This window comes from Pholis gunnellus (genome assembly GCF_910591455.1).
Source record: "Pholis gunnellus genome assembly, chromosome: 13".
Lineage (NCBI taxonomy): Eukaryota > Metazoa > Chordata > Actinopteri > Perciformes > Pholidae > Pholis > Pholis gunnellus.
The window spans coordinates 8,971,289-8,989,353 of record NC_136540.1 but is presented as its reverse complement, the minus strand read 5'-3'; the positions used below and the strand labels follow the sequence as shown (position 1 = coordinate 8,989,353).

The window sequence follows — 18,065 nt, the reverse complement described above, 5'->3', positions numbered from 1 at the left end:
TAGAACTAAAGTAATTGTTGCATGTCGAGGAGAAGAGTTAATAAATCCACTCAATCCAGTAAATCAAGACTCACTACACTGTAAAAGTAAATCGACGGCTATAATCTGAGTGGACAGCACTGCACGCGTCTGCAGTATAGCAGCAGCAGCAGCTGTGGCTAATTATGTTTCATGTGATTATTGTCTGCAAGCTCTAAAACATTTTTGTTGTTTTTAAGTTGTTTAGGGTAGAGAAGAAGACAAAGTTGCCCAAAACCGCTACACCGTGTACACTGGAACAGGTAGTGATCCAGGCTGGCAACCAAAGAAAACACACCAACAGCTGGAAAATTCGCACTGTTTTCAAGCACACTTCCATTAGTAAAACATTCCCATATGGAATTTCACGCCCCTTCCAAAAAATACCATGAGAGTTTCTTTTGGCTCCACACTTCTTTCAGTGTCCAATATTCATTAATAAAATGTTCGCTCTCTCCCTGGCTTTCACTTTCCACCTCCTCTCTTAAACTCTGATTGACTGCAGAGGCTGTTTGAATCCCCTCAGCCCTTCAGTGTTTGTAGGATCTCTTCCAGCACTGTTAACATCGTTCACTACGGCTCATTCATCGCTCACAGAATTGAGTAAGAAGCGTATATGCTCCGAGTGCCCGTGTTAGCACAGTCATTGTGTTGCATTGTTCTCTGGCATGAGATCAATATTGTGACAATGTGTACAGTGAGTTGTATATGCGGCCTGTTGCCACCCTGTTATTTAAACATGACAAATTAGCTTTTATTTTTTGTTTTTAATATATGAGATATATGAGGAATCTTCGCAAATAAAACAACGAAAATAATAAATTCAAATGTGGATTAAAATTTTGCATTTACAAATAACATTAACGTTTCATGATATGTGTCTTTGGTGACAGTGATAAAGATCACACAGGAACTTTCTGAAAATACACTGAGAGAAAAGTCACACGACAGTATTGGCAGTAGTTCTCCTCAGCAAATCACATACTCACACTTACCCACAGAGGGCAGTATGGTAGTTATGTTTAGCTTTCACCACAGCCTGAGGTTGGAAATATCAAGCAGTAAGGACGTGTACAACATGAGAGATGATGAGTCAGCACAGCCACTCTTAAAATTCACTGGAGACATGTACAGTACAAGGAGAAAGAACAATGTAATACTATGGAGTGAAATCAATTTCAAAATGGTCACAAATGAATGTGTTACACGGTCTACAAATTAAAAAAAGGTTTACAAATGGGTACAACTATTTTTGCGTAATTTTGGGTTCCAATCTACACACAAATAGCAAGCAATTTTAAAACATATTTGACAGTTATAGTCTCTTAGTGCAGTTGAGTTTAAATCTCAGATTAATAAGCCATAACTGTGTAAAATTTGAGGCCTTTAAATGGAGGGTTGTGGTCAATTTAAGTAATACTATTTTTTTTTAAACATTAAATCAAATATGAATACAATTCTGTGTGTTCTGTATGAGGTGCATCCTCCAACAACCCTTCACTGAATATGTATCGGTCTGACTTATAATAAAATTAATATCACACTAACATTATACAACCGTTAAGATTAATTCGGATCCTTTATTCATTTTAAAAGACAAGTTGAAAATGTGATGTCAGGCTTTAGTATCTTCAGAGAGTAGAGAAACATCATGATATGAGTTATCCCAACCTTAAACCTTTTACTTTTGAATTTTGAAGCTTGAACTGACTTCAACCAGTCAAACTAGGGGGTGTTTGTTCCCACACAATGGGCAGCCTATTCTTTTTTTCACACAACTAATTGTTATTTATCTGTGAGGATGAAGCAGCATAGCCCTTTGATATAACAACATACATTCATACCCTACATAACAATTATAAAATATGTATCTCAGACAAGCTTTAATGTGCAGGGCCTACAGGTCACTGTGTATCCCAATTGTATGATCAAAGAACGTCCTTAGTTAATGTAGACATCAGCCATCAGCCATCAGTTTGCTGAAACGTGCATACATCACCTACAGGATGCTCTCAAAGATGGGTCATAGGCGCGTGAAGGAAAAAAGAAGACCACTCACTCCGTTCCAATTTCTAGATACAATTCTGAAGTGTGAAGGGTAAATGTGCTCAAAATCAGCTGTCAATGAATGTTGTCAATAGCATCAAACTATCAAATAAGCACTTTACTCTTCATTTAAAACTACTTAAATGGGCATGCACACATATCATTTATCGTATTCAAAATGTGTGGAAATCCAATGTTACAGGCAATTCTAGTTTAATAATGTCAATATGAACTTTGTTATAATCAGGCAACTGAACTGTATTATAAAAATATGTAATATATATACATGTATGAATGTATACAAAGACGCGTGGCTTGAAGGTTACCTCTATGCACGAGGGAGCACCATGTCAGTGTTTTGCCTTTGTAACGAGTGATCCATCTTCTCCTAAATAGACGTGCTTTGGATCGGAGCGCGTCCGTCTGCAAACTGAATTGTACGGTGTCGTCAGTTCCGTAAAGCGTTCCTTCTGGTTTCATTAAAGAAAATAAGATAGGGGATATTATTTACGAAGACAAACGCAGTAAGAACAAGGCTTTACCTGGCTATGTCATCAACATATTCTTAAACTAGAGCACTACGTTGTTTCCAACGGGCATTTTTTTGTCGTCCCCCCCGGACTGACCAAAGACACAATAGTCTCCTCTAAGCCGCGCGCATAAACCGGGATGCACTGCCGCCGTTAGCCCGTTTTATTAGCTCGCTCGCTAGCTTTCCCCCCAACTGCTCTGTTTTTAACGACGGGACCAAGCACACCGTAAGTCAAACCGCTTGAAAACGCCGATATTAACGTTGCATTGTGACTATATCTCATTGCTACATCTGTTAATCAACCAGCTTTTGCACAGTGAATCCTCTGGGTTGTGTTTTTGACCAGCTTCCTCCTAACAGCTGCTCATGTGACATAGAATCAGGCCTTTTTTTTCTTACTAGAAAGCATATTCTGCTTCAGTATGACATTCATAACCGGTTATGTCTTTACTGCCCGGATAAAGCCCCTCTGTGTTGGGCAGATTGAGCCCACCGGGGGAGGCCTGTAGCTAGAGTTACCTGCTGGAGAGAGAACAACTGTACACCTGTGCTGATGCACCTGTCGGGGCTCCCAGGATTTAGCAATTTAATAATAACCTATTGTCCATGATATCTTATATTAATAATGATAAAGAGCATTGTCTCTGTTATAGCGCGTGTTCTTCAAGTGATTTTCGAAGCCTAATTATAGTCTGTTAATGATTAATACACAAGTTAATGCCTGAGCTCCCTCTGTTGCTGTTTCATATTGAGTCAGCCTGGTTTAGGTGGTTCGACTAAGAGACAGAAGATAGTGGATTGAGGGACTTGGCACTGTCGCAAGATCAGGGCCTTCATGTGGATTTTATGCAAAGCAGTACTTGGTTGCTCAGTTTATGATGACCTTTGTTTCCCTGCTTGTTCTGCAAGTGAAAATCCCAGCATATGCCACTACTTTATCTTGAAAAGAAGAATTTATATGGAGAAGATGGACTATTTTTTTTCCATCCCAAAGATGTGCCACGGGTGCAGTGAGATGCTTTTTGTGTTGAGTATTGTTGGGCAAGAGAAGCAGTACTTCGAATGTCTTAAGTCAACAGAGATGTTGTCATTCCTCAGGATATGGACTGGGCACGGCCCACAAAAGCCCACTTACAATAGGCGAGGTCAGAGCAAAGGTAAACAAGCGCTACCTCCCTTCAAACAACGTCTGGGACGTCGGTGCCAGCAAGAGATTTAACCGCCATTAACCTACCAAGTAGTCAGAATTAAGATAGAGTCAGCCACATGGTAGCAAATGTCAAAAGGACACCAAGCTTCTTTTTTTTTTTTTTAACTAATCAAAAATAGGAGCTATATTACTGCTTGTCCAGCCCTATCATGCTTATGTGAGTGCACGTGTTTGACCTATTAGGATGACTAGACAATGTCGATCCAACCCTCTTGCGATCTCCCCACTAGTCTGTGTTGTTAGGGAGTGGGTTCTGCTAACATCTGGACCCTGTTAACAGGCTGCAGAGTAGAGTGGCCACTTCAACGGCTCACTGTAGCGGCGGTGCCCCAGCGTGGGCCTTTCATAGGTGTGCTGTATTCATGCCGAGAGGTAGCCTTGCTCTTTGAAAACCACCTCCTCGCTTATTTGCGGCAATTATATTCCCATCTGCCTGATGATTTGTCTGTGTTGACTACGCTCTTTGCTCCGTCCTCTACAAATCAGAATTAAGGCCTCGCTGTTTTTCCATCCCTCCCTTTTTTTTTCCCCCCACTTCATTTACATATGGCACTTTGTTGTTTCAACACGTTATCTTTCTCTCTCTCTCTCGCTCTCTCTCTCTCTCTCTCTGTCTCTCTCCCTCTCTCTCTCACAGACATAGTGCATTATGACAGACAGCATTATGAGTAAAGCTGCCACAATGGAGATTCCTATCAACAGTAACGGTGACACAGGGACCCTCCCAGAAGATGACAGCCTTGAACAGGTGGGTCACAGTTATATATATATATATATATATCTATATATCGGTCTACTGTGTGTAACCTTTTGACACCAGCCTGTGTAGCTGTTGTTAACCTATTTTAAAGCTACTATTACACACACTGTTAAGCATTTACTCGCTTGCAACCCCAAGCTGGCAAAAGATAATGTGCATACTCAAAGGCAAACCAGTGAGACAGAGTTGTTCATTTTCTTATTCGTGTACTTGTAAGTATCTTATTGGTCTGCTCAGGATGTATTAAATACAGTACTGTCTCTGCAGGCTATGTCATTCACACGAGAGCACGTGAAGAAAATGAACCCTACATTTAAGCCTGATGTCATTACGTGGTGGTGCGGTTGGTTTAACCCAGTGCGACGGATTAATGCGAGCCTTGCGATGTTTGAAGTTGGGTTTTGGGTATAATTCTCAGCTATCACGAGATCAGCTAAGTGAGCTGGCTCTTTTTTTTTTTTATACCATTCACACTACCACAGCACTACCCTGTGATAATATGCAGAGTACAATTTAACACTAATCCTATTAGCAAATAGAGTCTCCAACACTGGCTGTATGGATGTGGCCAGTCACTTATTATTCTCTCATATTGCCTTAATGTATCTGTATTAACCTGAGAGCAGAATGATCATTCAGGAGATTTGCTCCGGTCCTTTTGTTGAGATTTAAATGCTGTACTCTCTGCCTGGGTTTAACTATTACTGTCATACACAACCACAACAAGTCCTTGTATTACGTGGCTTGCTTGGACACACGTGTGGAAAGAACTGGGAAGTGAGGCGTTGTAGTTTCCGCTCTCCTTGGGACCCAGTTGTTCACGTGGCCTCGCGTTCAGGGTTGAACTGAAAAGCTAAACTCTCAGATGTATCGGTGCTCATTTCCAGATCAAATAAGCACTCGTTTGCCTCATTCAATATCAAAAGAGACTGCTCTAGCTCAAGTGTATATTACCAACGTTATGTTTCCATCACTTCCAGTCAGTTAGAATGAAACGGATGGGTTGTAGATTACGTGAGGTGGAACCGGTTGTTCCCTTTCCTGTGTCCTAAGGCACACCTTGTTCAACAAACAGACTGGAGATCCTGGAGGATTCAGGTTATTTGCTCACCAAACCATGTGTGGCTCCACTCGAGTACTAAAAGAAAAACCCCCTATACCTTCTCACCAACATCAGCACGGTGTTCGCACGTATTCAACCGCTTGGTGTTGTTTACTTGTGTTCATGTATGAGAAGCGTTCGGCTGCGCTTGTTTCGGTGCTGCATATTAAACCAGTTGTCATAGCAACTTTGCAATTAATCTGAAACGGGCTGTGCTTTGTCCTTGGGGTGAAAGCCCTCCGAAATCAGATTGACATCTGCTGTGCAGCACTCACTTTAGAGCTGCAGCAGTTCTTGTGTCGCTCTCGGCACATCGAGACGAAGATCGGCAGGTTAAGGACTAGCAGAAGTCTGGACTCCGGTGTCGTAGCGTTGAACAGGGATGGTGACTGCTAGCTTGACTGCTAGCTTGACTGGCAGCAGCACCAGATGTATCACAGTGGCTCACTAGTGTCTACTCAGACAGTCAACGGTACTTTAAGATGTCCTTTATGCGGTTGCACTTGTTTACTTCTCTGTTTTCGGTGCAATATTCGCACATAACCAGGCAAGACACTTCCATAAGTCTACCAAACCTCACTGTTAAGATATGACTCCCAATATTATTGTTTGATGACTCGAAGGCTCTGTAGTTTGTCTTTCATCTCAAGGAACAGGCTCTGTTTAATGAAAGTGTCCAGAGAGGATCAGTGTCTGCGGCAGCCTTTCGGCCATATTGAACAGATGCCAGAAACTCGAGGCAGATCTCTAGAATAAGAGACGCACAGACTAAATGAAGGAGAAGATGTAGTTAGACAGGCTTTGTCCATCATGTTCATTTTAAGTGGCGACAGAAATTCTACGTATGCTATAATGAAGACCATTTGGCCAAAAGGTTCCACGCAACCCATAGAATTGTCTTTTCTGGCCACTCAAATTCGGTGTTTGTGTGTGTGTGTACTCGGTTCCGTCTTGATTGTTTCCCCCTCAGTGTTAACGTCACCTTTTAATGTCTGTAAATGTCTTGTTAAAATACATCTTTATTCGTGCAGTGCAGAGCTCAACAATACAGACTGCCCGATTTGCCCGGGGCAAGTAAAATAGCCTGTCGTGCTAGTAAATCTGGAAACTCACTTGCCCGATCAGGCAGGTGGTTAAAAAACAACAGTCAAACACATTGTGGAGCTGAGGATGTAAGTGGCTACGAAGTGAGCCATCTCGCTTCCTTCTCACCTCTCCACATGCGCCGTGCCAACTTTAGTCTTTGCTGTTATTTAAGAGCGCTAACGCCTAAAACTATTTGTAGAGGGGCAAGTCAAAACTGACTTCAAGCGAGTCGATTGCTGACGTTGAAACCTGCATTGTTGTACAACAATCTGTATTTTCTTTTTCCCAGTGACGGTGATGAAATAATATCACGGCAACGCTGTGGTAAGCTACAATGTACCAAGCGAAACACGTTCACCCCGTTGACTAGAGGATCCGCTTGGAGCTTCAACATAAACATAGCTAAACGATGAATCGTGAGCTGCTGTGATATCAGTCATCACTGCTCTCCATCTTACATCCCGGCTGTTTGTGGACATTATGATGATTTCTTTTTATCATTCTATCTTGCCTCATGATTTCAGTCATGGATTTTTTCTTTTTGTCTCCTTTCTTTTTCCTATTTGTTTCTTTTTGTTGTCGTTGTTGTTGTTGTTGTCGTTGTTTGTCGATTCCCCCTCCATCTCTGTGCAGGCTGCACAACTGCAGTGGAGCTTAGATGAGAAGGTAGGGAGCTCCAGAGGCACCAGGGTGAGCAGGCCATTCGTCCATTTGTGTGTGTTGGTGTGTGGTGCTGCTCAGTGGTTTGACTTTATGCGGCGTTAAACTGCCTCACATCACTACGTCGGCCTATTTCACATAGTGTCAGACATTTCGTTTTTTTTAATGGCAAACCACTGCGCAGCTTGAATTGTGCTGCCTGTTAACTCGGCTCCTACTAACTCCAGATAAAGTCTCTCAGACCTGATGTGTTTTGAGAGACATGTCCCTCAAATTGAGTAGTATTAACAAACTAGCTGACGTCTAACACTTAGGTCTCAATATTACAATCTGTTTCCATGTGATTGTTCATAATCAGCTGGTGTGTGTTGAGCTAATACAACCTAGACTCTGTGTGCACTTTGATGATGTGTGAGTGTGATTCCTTCATTTTAGCGGGTGTTGGGGTTGACGACACAATAATGGCGTCGTACTAATACTCATGTCGTACTACTGCTGTAATAGTACTCTGAAGCAGAGCTTGGATACCTTCATAACGGACGCATTTTGCATCGTGCTGAAGATTCCTCGTTTAACCTCCAACAGCACAAATCACAGCAGTAGTACTTTTACTTCCTTCTGGATCAGACATGTTTGTGTTTGCTTACAAAAAGGAAATAGCCGCCTCCCTAGAGCTTTGAGTTTCCTTATCACAGACTTGTTCCAGTTTACGTTTGTCGAATGGACTGTTTTGGTCTTTGCCCATAGTTCTGTGCACCGTCTGTAGTGAATTAAATAAGTGGCTTGCTTACGACACAGGCAAGAGTTAAACTCTCACACATGGTTTTCCGAAGTGAAAAATCATTACAGTACAGATTTTTTTTTTATTTTCCATAAATTCCTCACACATTTATTTCTTTACTGGCTCATAAGATGGATCGTAACACAGTTCCCCTCCCGATCCAGAGCTTTACTGAAACCTGTGATTATTTTTGGGAGGAGGAAACAGTTTGCAGGAGCGTTTCCTGCCGCATAGATGGTTGAAGTCACAGTCGTAGCGGTGGTATTGTAGTCCTCTCGCTCGCTCCTATCAGGGCAGGAGATTCAGGTTAGGTTGATTATTGACTGGGTACTTTAGGTGTGTTTGCCGTCTTTCACATACTTCATAGTTTTTCCTGTTGGCGTCCAGATAAGGGGTTCAATTTAGACACTGCCTTAAGATTGTGTGTACTGACTAACCTCTCTAACATAGTAGTGTTTGTCCCCCTCTAGTGAATAAGCCTCTAACCTACACTGTCTGAATTTAACACTCAAGTCATAATCTGCTGTCTATGTATCCCCACCCAAACCCCTCAATCCTTCCCTTGTTCTTGTTCTATTTTATTTTATTTCCCCACTTAAACTTTGCAGGACCTGCAGCAGGTGATGGTATCGGGTCCCAATCTCAACGAGACAAGCATTGTATCGGGCGGTTATGGAGGAACAGCGGAGGGAATCATCCCCACCAGCTCAATCAAAGGTAGAGTCCTACTTCTCTCTTCTTCTCTCACTGATCTCTGATATCTCTTCAGTCTCCTCTCAGCTATGTCGCTGTTCCACTTTCACTTGACGCTGTGCTGCGCCTCTGACTCTGATGTTATTCAGCGAGTCTAATAATTGGTTTATGGGGCCTCTCATCATTCTTCCCTTGAGGTCGTCCTGCAATTCATTTGTGGTCAATTTGCACTGATTCCTCCCCAGCTCGCCGTGGCTTCCACTGCATCTGAAAATGTGCCTTTGTGGTCCGTGTTACTCAGTTATTTATGGTTCTTCTATGCACACATATGGGAGCGAGCAGGAGGGCCGAGTCAATGATGAGCTATATTGATCTCAAAAACCTAAAAGTGTTTAGTCTGATAGGAATGTATTTACTGGATATCATCCCAAACCTTTTTGTTTTTTATTATACCGATACTACAGTAATCACCAGATCGCCAAGTTTATTGGCAAAAATGGAATATACTATTGTAATCACCTTAAAATATATATTGTTTTGTTTTTGTTACCTTTAGAATTAGCCGTTTGTATCTACGTATGGAGAGGGTCCTTTTTCATGGAGTCTGCTATATTGCACGGCCATGTTTCTACAGTAGCCCAGAGCGGACAACCCAAACCCTGGTTTAAGATACAGCCATTTGTGTGTCAACCTCCGTACATTACCTACAGGCTTGGCACACACAGATGTTCTAGTACCCACCACTAGATGTCACCAAATCCCACACACTGCAGCTTTAATGGTAAAAGCAGGCTTGATAAAAAAGCAGAAACAAACCCTTTTTTGGGGGATCTTTAGGGGGAGATAGCAGGTCATCAGGACATTATGCCACAGACAGTTGGTATACATCTGGAAGTAGGGAACCTGAAGGTTAATGCAAGATGCAGCTCAGCACTTTGTGACAGTTGTTGTAGTCATAAATCTGATTTAAGAATGTATTAAAATAAATTGTGAAAGCTTAGAACATTATAATGGAAGTATAGGATGGCCATCCCTATGCTCTATTATGCCTCATGAGTGGTTGCAGCAATGGTGCAACGTTTAACAACTTTGTTACCACAAAGATGATAAAGATGATGATGTTATTGCCACATGAACAGAAACTTGAATTTGCATACATTATTTAGTATTGTATTATGTATTATTTACTTAATTGTTGTGACGGCAACAATAACTTAATTCTACAACATGATCCTGCAGATTTTACAACCAGCTGTTTGCATTTATGTCTGTCTGTCATGACAGTTAGCGGTACTGATGCTTTCTGCATTTGTGGATTTTGTGTGAAACAGCACGGTAAAACAGTCTGAGAGGTACAGATACACATTTACATCTTATTGATTTTCCAAGTTGTATCGCTTAAACTTTACACCTGTGGGCCTGTTGAGGGACCCCAGAGTGCAGAAATATTCAAATACACCATTTTTAGAATACTGCATGCAAAAAAAAACTGCTTAGTTTTGTCCCCAAAAATGCATGCGATAAGCATAAAGTGCACGTGTGTAAAGGGGTAACTCATCGGTAACCATAAAACCAATTTTCCTTCTGACATTTTGAAGTTTAGCCCCCTTTCTGACAAGCTCACATGACATGGTACCAACAGATTCCTTGGTTCATGTAGTGACGCCGCCCCATGCATTGTTTTTACAGTCTACATGTCACAACTCATGACCATTGTAATGTTTCAGATATACTGTAACTCTACTATAATAGTAAAGGACAAGTTTATTATCAAATATGTCTAAATGTCAAGCAACGGTTTGAAGTCATATGTCAAGAAATCCACAGGTATCCTACATCAGGTCACAGTTCTCCCATTAATCACACTTTCATACTAAATGATGAATCCATTATGCTGTGGCTTTGAGTTGTGTGATATTGCAGTTACACAAAGGATTCTGTGCATTGACGTCAGCAGTGTAGCTGAATAAACTATCAAAGGGAATTAACACTTTGAGTAGTTTTTTAAATACTAATATTTCTGCTTCTTTGTCTCACTCTCTCTCTCTCTCTCTCTCTCAGGCCCTGCTGTGCGCTACAATGCAGAGTTTAACAAAAGGATCCCAGTTACAGGATTAGGTGGCTCCTTAGACCGGATTAATATTTATAATCTAGAGTTTATTTCCAAAATGTGATAGAATCATTTTTTTGCGACGGAGGACGTTTCTAGGATCCAGAGCCTCCAGTCTGTAATCAGTACTTTTTAGTTACACTGCAACACATAATGTCATTTTGATTTTACTGTATGTCTCTCACATGATGGCTATCTCATTTTGGAAAGACACTTTTTATACTGAGTCTGTCTTTTTTACATAACTGGGAACCACCTTCTCTGTCCTTTTTGATCTTCAGCATTTCTCTCTCTTTCAGTGGCGAGAGGAGCAGAACACTTCTTTCCGCCTGCTCCTCTCTTTTAAATTGTGGCTTTTTTCTATCACAGCATTTCTTTTACATGATATTCTCTCTGGTTGGTTTTTCTTGCACTTTTAATATCATCCAGTAATATCTCACTAAGCTCTGGACTTCACGTCTATCACAGTGCATATTTATGCTAAGACATTGAATATTTATGGTGAAGTAAGATGTTTTTGGGAGGACTTTAGTCAACGTTTTAAGTTTTGGAGGCCCTCATTTCTCTCGTCTTGTCTAATCTTTTCTATTTATCATGATGAAATGAAATCCAGTTTATTTATCACAGTGTTTAGTTCTGCTGCAATTCAAACTGCCCCCGTCTTCATCATCACTCATTTGTCTTTATTGTCATGCACTAAATGTTGTCTTTTCATCTTTGTACTTGTCTATCTTTGTCATCCACCTCCTTTTCTCCATTCCCTCCCACACATTCCTCATCCTCCTCTTCTCCCTTTTGTGATTTGCACTTTCTGCATTTCCCTGCTCCTCCCCACAATCGTCCTCCTACGTTATCGTTCCATTTTTGGCACGCTTGTTCAATAATTACATCATGTTTAAACCCTAAATATCCAACTATCATTTCAAATCCTGATCCCGTTAAAACATTCCCATAATATACACAAAAATCCAATGTAAATCCCACTCCCACACCCTAATTCACACTGACCCTGAACCATACCTTCATCCATACCTGCCCACCCCTCGGTCACAGACCTGCGCGCGAAGGCCAGGCAAAGTAGCGGTCCCCCAAGCAGTTCTATCTTCTGCCACATAGCGAGCCAATCAAATGAGCACCAAGGTACCGGGGAGGGGAGGATGTGAAGTTGAATGCTATGGGCTCTACATTGATTAATCAGATTGCAGTGACCCAGAATATCTTCTTTTTATTATTTTCCTGAGCCCAATACTTCCTGTTATTTATTTACTCATTAACTCCAGCTCACTCCAGTGCATGTTTTACAGTGGTGTGAGGGATAATGGTGATGGACACGGGTTGGAAATAGCCGACAGATTTCAGAAACCATCCTCAGTTTTGTCTTTATTGAACGCAGCACAGTTTTAATGTACTTTAAGTTGTTTTTTTTCGATTCTCTATATGATCTATTCTTTGCTTTGCTTAATCTTGTCTACCTGCGTCTGTGTTTGTTTACTTGCGGGTTTTTTTTTTTCTTTTTACAATGTTCCTGTGTTTTCCACATTGTCTCTCAGGTTCCAACATGCACCACAGCAGCAGCAGCTCGTCAATGGCGGCAGACGACGCGACCCGCGGCGTGGCCGTGGAAAAGCTCGAAACGATGAAGAAGTGGGGTCTCAACACTTACAAGGTATCTGAGGTTCTGTAATGTTGAGCTTCATGATAAAATGCTTTCATTTTTGTCTGTGCCTGAGAGTCAGGAACCCCCCCCCCTCTCATGTCCTTATGCGGTATGCATTGCATTGTGTTCCTGATGTCTCTGTGCGTCTTCCTTTTTATTTTATTTTCAGTGTACGAAGCAAATGATCTCAGAGCGTTTCGGTCGGGGTTCCCGGACTGTGGACCTGGAGCTCGAGGCCCAGATCGAGGTGCTGAGAGACACTAAAAGGAAATATGAGAATGTGCTGCGATTGGCCAGAGCGCTGACCACCCACTTCTACAACATGGTGCAGACCCAGCATGCACTGGGGGACACCTTTGCCGACCTCAGTCAGAAATCTCCAGAGCTGCGGGTGAGGCCTAAAAATCTCTTTGTGTAGCTTTGATGCTTTAACTCTTGAGACATCGATCTGCTGGAAAGTTGAATAACAGGTTTGTGTGTAGACAACATTGGAAGACGTTAATACTTTCATGTTTCTATTGTGTGCGTTCATTTTCTTTTACAGGATGAGTTTGGCTACAATGCAGAGACTCAGAAGTTGCTGTGTAAGAATGGGGAGACTCTACTTGGTGCCGTTAACTTCTTTGTGTCAAGCATCAACACACTGGTCAACAAGACCATGGAGGACACCCTCATGACAATCAAGATGTATGAAAGTGCAAGGTAAGAACATGCAGCACATCGATTAATCTTTTCATCTGAGATTAGCAAACGGATACAGACAACACTTAGGAAGGAACGGACGGATTGGGTTTAGATTTTAATCCTTACACCGAATGAATAGATAACTATATTCATTAAATGATATGCAAGGAATTTGTTCCATCTCTCTAAACTACGATGAGAATGTGATGCACACAATGAATTCTTTGTGAGTAGCTATTCTCTTGACATTTGAAATTACCATTCGGTCTGGATCTTTTAAATATTCCCTCTATATCCTCCTTTTTCTTAAAGCGCTTGAACTTGTTTTCAGTTTTCAACTTATTTTTCTTTAACAATAAATATTTATGACTAAATATGGCGACAACCAAGAGTTAGTGTTTGGAAATTAATATTATTTTCATACATTTTTAATAGAGTTTAACAAGCTGTTTTTATTAAACCGTTCAAAAGCTAAATCCTCGTCAAACGATAGCCGGTGGATTCAGAGATTGCATTTCGGCCAATGCGTTCCGCCTCGTTTGCTCTCCACAAGGACTGTTTAGCTTCAAATCGCAAATTTCTTCAAACATTGCTAAATCCTGATTGGTGCACAGAAACACAACACGCAAACACAAATACAGTAATCTATCATGTGTTCTGGAATATGTTGGATCCAATTTTACAATAAAGAGCAACGTTTAGGGCCATTTAAAACTCTGTCTTTTCTATCTTTTTTTCTATGAACAGGCTGGAGTTTGATGCCTACCGGTCAGACCTGGAGGAACTGAGTCTGGGACCGAAGGACGCTGTTGCCATGGCTCGCATAGATGCTGCTCAGGAACAGTACCAAGTCCAGAAGGACAAGTATGAACACCTCCGCTCAGACGTCATCATTAAACTCAAGTTCCTGGAGGAGAATAAGGTTAGTGGGCAGGATAGGCCTGCATCATCATCATCATCATCATCATCATCAGCGTTCAAAGTGAAATGTAGGCTTTACTCGGTGTGTCGTCTTTGTGTGATGATGTGCACAAATCCATTTCTGAAGCTCCCTTGTTTCTCTCCGTCAGGTGAAGGTGATGCATAAGCAGCTCCTCCTCTTCCACAACGCCATCTCGGCGTACTTTGCTGGCAACCAGCAGCAGCTGGAGCAGACGCTGAAGCAGTTCAACATAAAGTTGAGGCCTCCGGGGGCCGACAAGCCCTCCTGGTTGGAGGAGCAGTGAGAAGGTTTTTACTGGATCTCCTGCAGCCTCCGTCTCAACCACCTCCACCTGTTACCTGTCGAACCCCCCCCCCCCCCCCCCCCCAACACACCTTACAGAGGACCACTACAGAGGGAAACGCATACATGTAATTGGGTGGATTGAGATATGAGATGAGCGTGTGGCTGGATGATTGGACAGATGGATTGCAGGGTATTATTGATGAGTGGGCAAAATGCAACAGGGAACCAAGTGGCCAGTTTCATGAACAGTCAGAGGGCTTTCAGTGCCTCTTCCCAACTTCCTTCCTATTCTGTGTGCTTTGTTCCCAGAGGATCTGTTCATCTCCCCCCCCCCCTCTCTCTCTCTCCCTTTTGAACTCCTCTTCTATTTCAGCACCATTCTGCTGTGTGAACTTGTGTTAGTCATGTTCATGGTCATTATTGTTCCCAGAGTTAAACTTCAACCCCGCACCATCTTGGTTACAGAGACCGACGACAAAAGGAAAAATGACAAATCCATTGAAACACACTGGGATGTAACCAAACGCTACATCAGAACTCTTCCAGACCGTATCGCTCTCCTTGTGTGCCTCTTTATTTATGAGCGTATACGCACTAAATGAACATGTGGGCTGCAGGAAGAAAGATAAATACAAACGACAAACTCCACATGAATGGGATTTGTGTGGTACACTGGAAAGGAACGCTTGGACATTTCAAATCAATGTACATTTCAAATTAAGTACTGTTCAACTTTTGAAATAAATAGTGTATGATTGTTTGTAGCTTATAAAACAAAAACACTGCTGTGTTGAGTTTAGTTTTTGCTGTTTGACTGACATCTTTTTGATTTGTAATTATTTCAGTACTAGTCATGCTTCAGAGTGAAGGACAGTATACTGTTTGGACAATGTCTGCTGGTGCTTTAGAGGGAAAGTACTGTAAGACTCCGTCTGTAATTATTTCAATTGTAACCTGAGTTTTTTTGTTTTTGGACTTCAACTCATATATGCAACGATTGTTTATTAAGGAACACTGCCACAGCTTCCCAAAAAGTTCTACTGGTTGGGATCTTTACTAATTGTATTTTATTTACCCAAAGATAATTGAGAGAGATGTTTACTGTCCCCTTGATGCGTTTTCATTGGTTGGTTCAGTCTCGCTGGTGGAGGCAAGATGAGCATGTCACACAGTTAACAGCAAACCTGATATTTAATTGTTTAACAGACTGTATTTAACAGGAATTCATGACCGATTTTCCACATTGATACATTGAAATGTTGAAATGTGTTTTTTTGACATCTAGGGTCATATCTTTCGGTCTCCCTGAAGCAGAATATATTTGTCTATGGTTACCTTTCTTCACACTGAAGATTACTGTAGCTGTCTAATATTACTAATCCTAATATTTCAACACACAATCTTGTAAATTAGTAAATTGGGGAGTGGGATAACACTACTTGTTCATCATTTCGTTCATGTCCTTTAATTGAAACATTGTCTTAGTATAATAAACAATCATCTGTTGTTGACAATTACGAGACGGTATTACCACAAAATATCGGCATGGTACAACAAATGTAATGTGTAATGTAATTTGTATGCATCATTGTATTTATTATGTTCATTATATCCGTTAATCTGTTGGAAAATCGACACATTTGTACCCTGAAGACTTCTGTGCAAATGACTCAATTCATGAGTATGACGTTAATAGCGTTTTGCAGATGACACACTAATGTGAGAATACTCTGTAATTGATATTTCTACACTAACCGTTCCAGGGTCAAACCTCTGAAGTGAGCTGAAGATGATCCAGTATAATGAATGTTTTACCGTGCTGCATTGAACGGTTAGTCCTCCACCTTCTTGTCTCCTCTGTATTTGCATGGCAGGCAGCGATCCAAAGTGCAGGTGCATATACGTGTGTGAACGCACTGATGCTCCACTCTTGGCCTTCTGCTCGCATGGACTGGCATGACGCCATGCTTACGGTTGTTGATTCACATCTTGATACTGGCTGAAGCAAAAATCCAAAATGTGGGTTTCCTTTTAATGGTCTTGAAGACAATTGATTTTTGATGAAAAGCAGATATAAGTTGATGGTGTGATTTGGTTGGCTTGTGTTTCACTGAGCTCGTACCTGTCAGTGTGTCAAATGGGTGCGTTTTATTCTGGCTGAAAGAGTCGCTCGGTTAGAGTTTGGCCTCACTTGCGGCTAAAATTGCAGTTTCACTGATCAGCTCCTGGTCTGTTTGATCGTCACACAGCAATATTAAAAACAAATGTGACTCCTCTTTTCCAAACCTGCCCCTTTGAAAATCCCGAACCCCAACACCAAAATGAATGGCAATAGGATGTGTTTTGTTCCGTAATTGTGAAACCTCCAGCAAATTCAAAAAAAAAAAAAAAAAAAAAGGTGTGACAAGCATTTATATAGTCACTCTTACTAACAGTCTTTAAATTGTTGCTGAGAAAGAACCAAGATTTATAAAATGAGATATTTTATTTGTGTACAATCAATATTTTCTAGTCTGAGCTGGTGTATTGTACTGTATGAATGATTGCACATAATGATATTTAAGATGATAAATGAAGTTGTGTCATGGATTGATGTGATACTCTGCCTTCATTCCTCACTCAGACCTGAAAAGTCCCACCCCACCCCGAGGGAACTAATTAAAAGTACACATTTTCAAACGCTCTGGCTGTTTGCTTTCATCCCATTTAAATTGCACTGTGGCCCAGTGTGCTTTCCTTCTGTTGCATGCAAACGGAGAAGCAACCATCTGGATTTAGTCAAAACTACAATCTTGTGATTACAACTGTACAAAGGTATTTCAGGAGTAATCTTCTAATCAAGCATCATTTATCAAATGTCTCATGTAAGTAAGCTCTCCTGTTTTATTATTAAGACAACTCCAGTTTTATTATCTGACACCAGCAGTTCACATATAGTTCATATTTTTTTTTCTTCTTTTTTGCATATTCTCAATTTTAGCAGCACTGTCTTTGTTTTCTTCACAGTATTATATTTTACATCTATGAACAATAACTTGTCCATCTGCCCTTTTAAGATATGTGTTTGCTAATAAAACGATATGGTATCATTCATGTGCTCATACCTGCCTTTGTTTAGCTTTTGAATTAGAATTTGGCAGCCAAGTAAAGATATGCAGAGCATGTTATTCATAGGCTGCATTTGTAAATTATTATTATTATATATATGAAATACTTTTTTTGTTAGCGGTTTGACCTTTGTTGTTCACCAAGTGGAAGTGGGTTCCCCATCATTTTACTTACCTCGCCCTACAAGGGCGTTCTCGTACCTGGAAACTAACTTGAATGTGATTGGTGGAGGCGCGCCCCTGCACCTGTGACTGCTGTTCGCGAGACAGACTGCACTTCGCGTGAGCACGAGGCAAGATCAGTGACTGAGGATTTATATGACGGCTGCGTTTTAATAGCACGGTAAGTAAAACAAAACATTTATTAAAAGTGTATTAAAGCGCCACTGTG

General features: G+C 41.2%; 1 protein-coding gene across 4 annotated transcripts; it reads left to right on the top strand.

Moving 5' to 3' along the window:
• Positions 1-2,532: 2,532 nt before the first annotated feature.
• Positions 2,533-17,578, top strand: arfip2b (ADP-ribosylation factor interacting protein 2b). Of its 4 annotated transcripts, XM_079171152.1 has the most exons (10): positions 2,533-2,822; positions 4,444-4,554; positions 7,388-7,444; positions 8,804-8,912; positions 10,950-11,006; positions 12,549-12,664; positions 12,825-13,046; positions 13,200-13,357; positions 14,087-14,261; positions 14,410-17,578. In XM_079171152.1, exons 2-10 carry the CDS (start codon positions 4,456-4,458, stop codon positions 14,563-14,565), a joined length of 1,149 nt encoding a protein of 382 aa, XP_079027278.1. In that variant the 5' UTR covers positions 2,533-2,822; positions 4,444-4,455; the 3' UTR covers positions 14,566-17,578. The 4 variants fall into 4 exon arrangements, with proteins under 4 accessions (XP_079027278.1, XP_079027280.1, XP_079027279.1 ...); XM_079171154.1 differs by lacking the exon at positions 7,388-7,444; XM_079171153.1 differs by lacking the exon at positions 10,950-11,006.
• Positions 17,579-18,065: the final 487 nt, after the last annotated feature.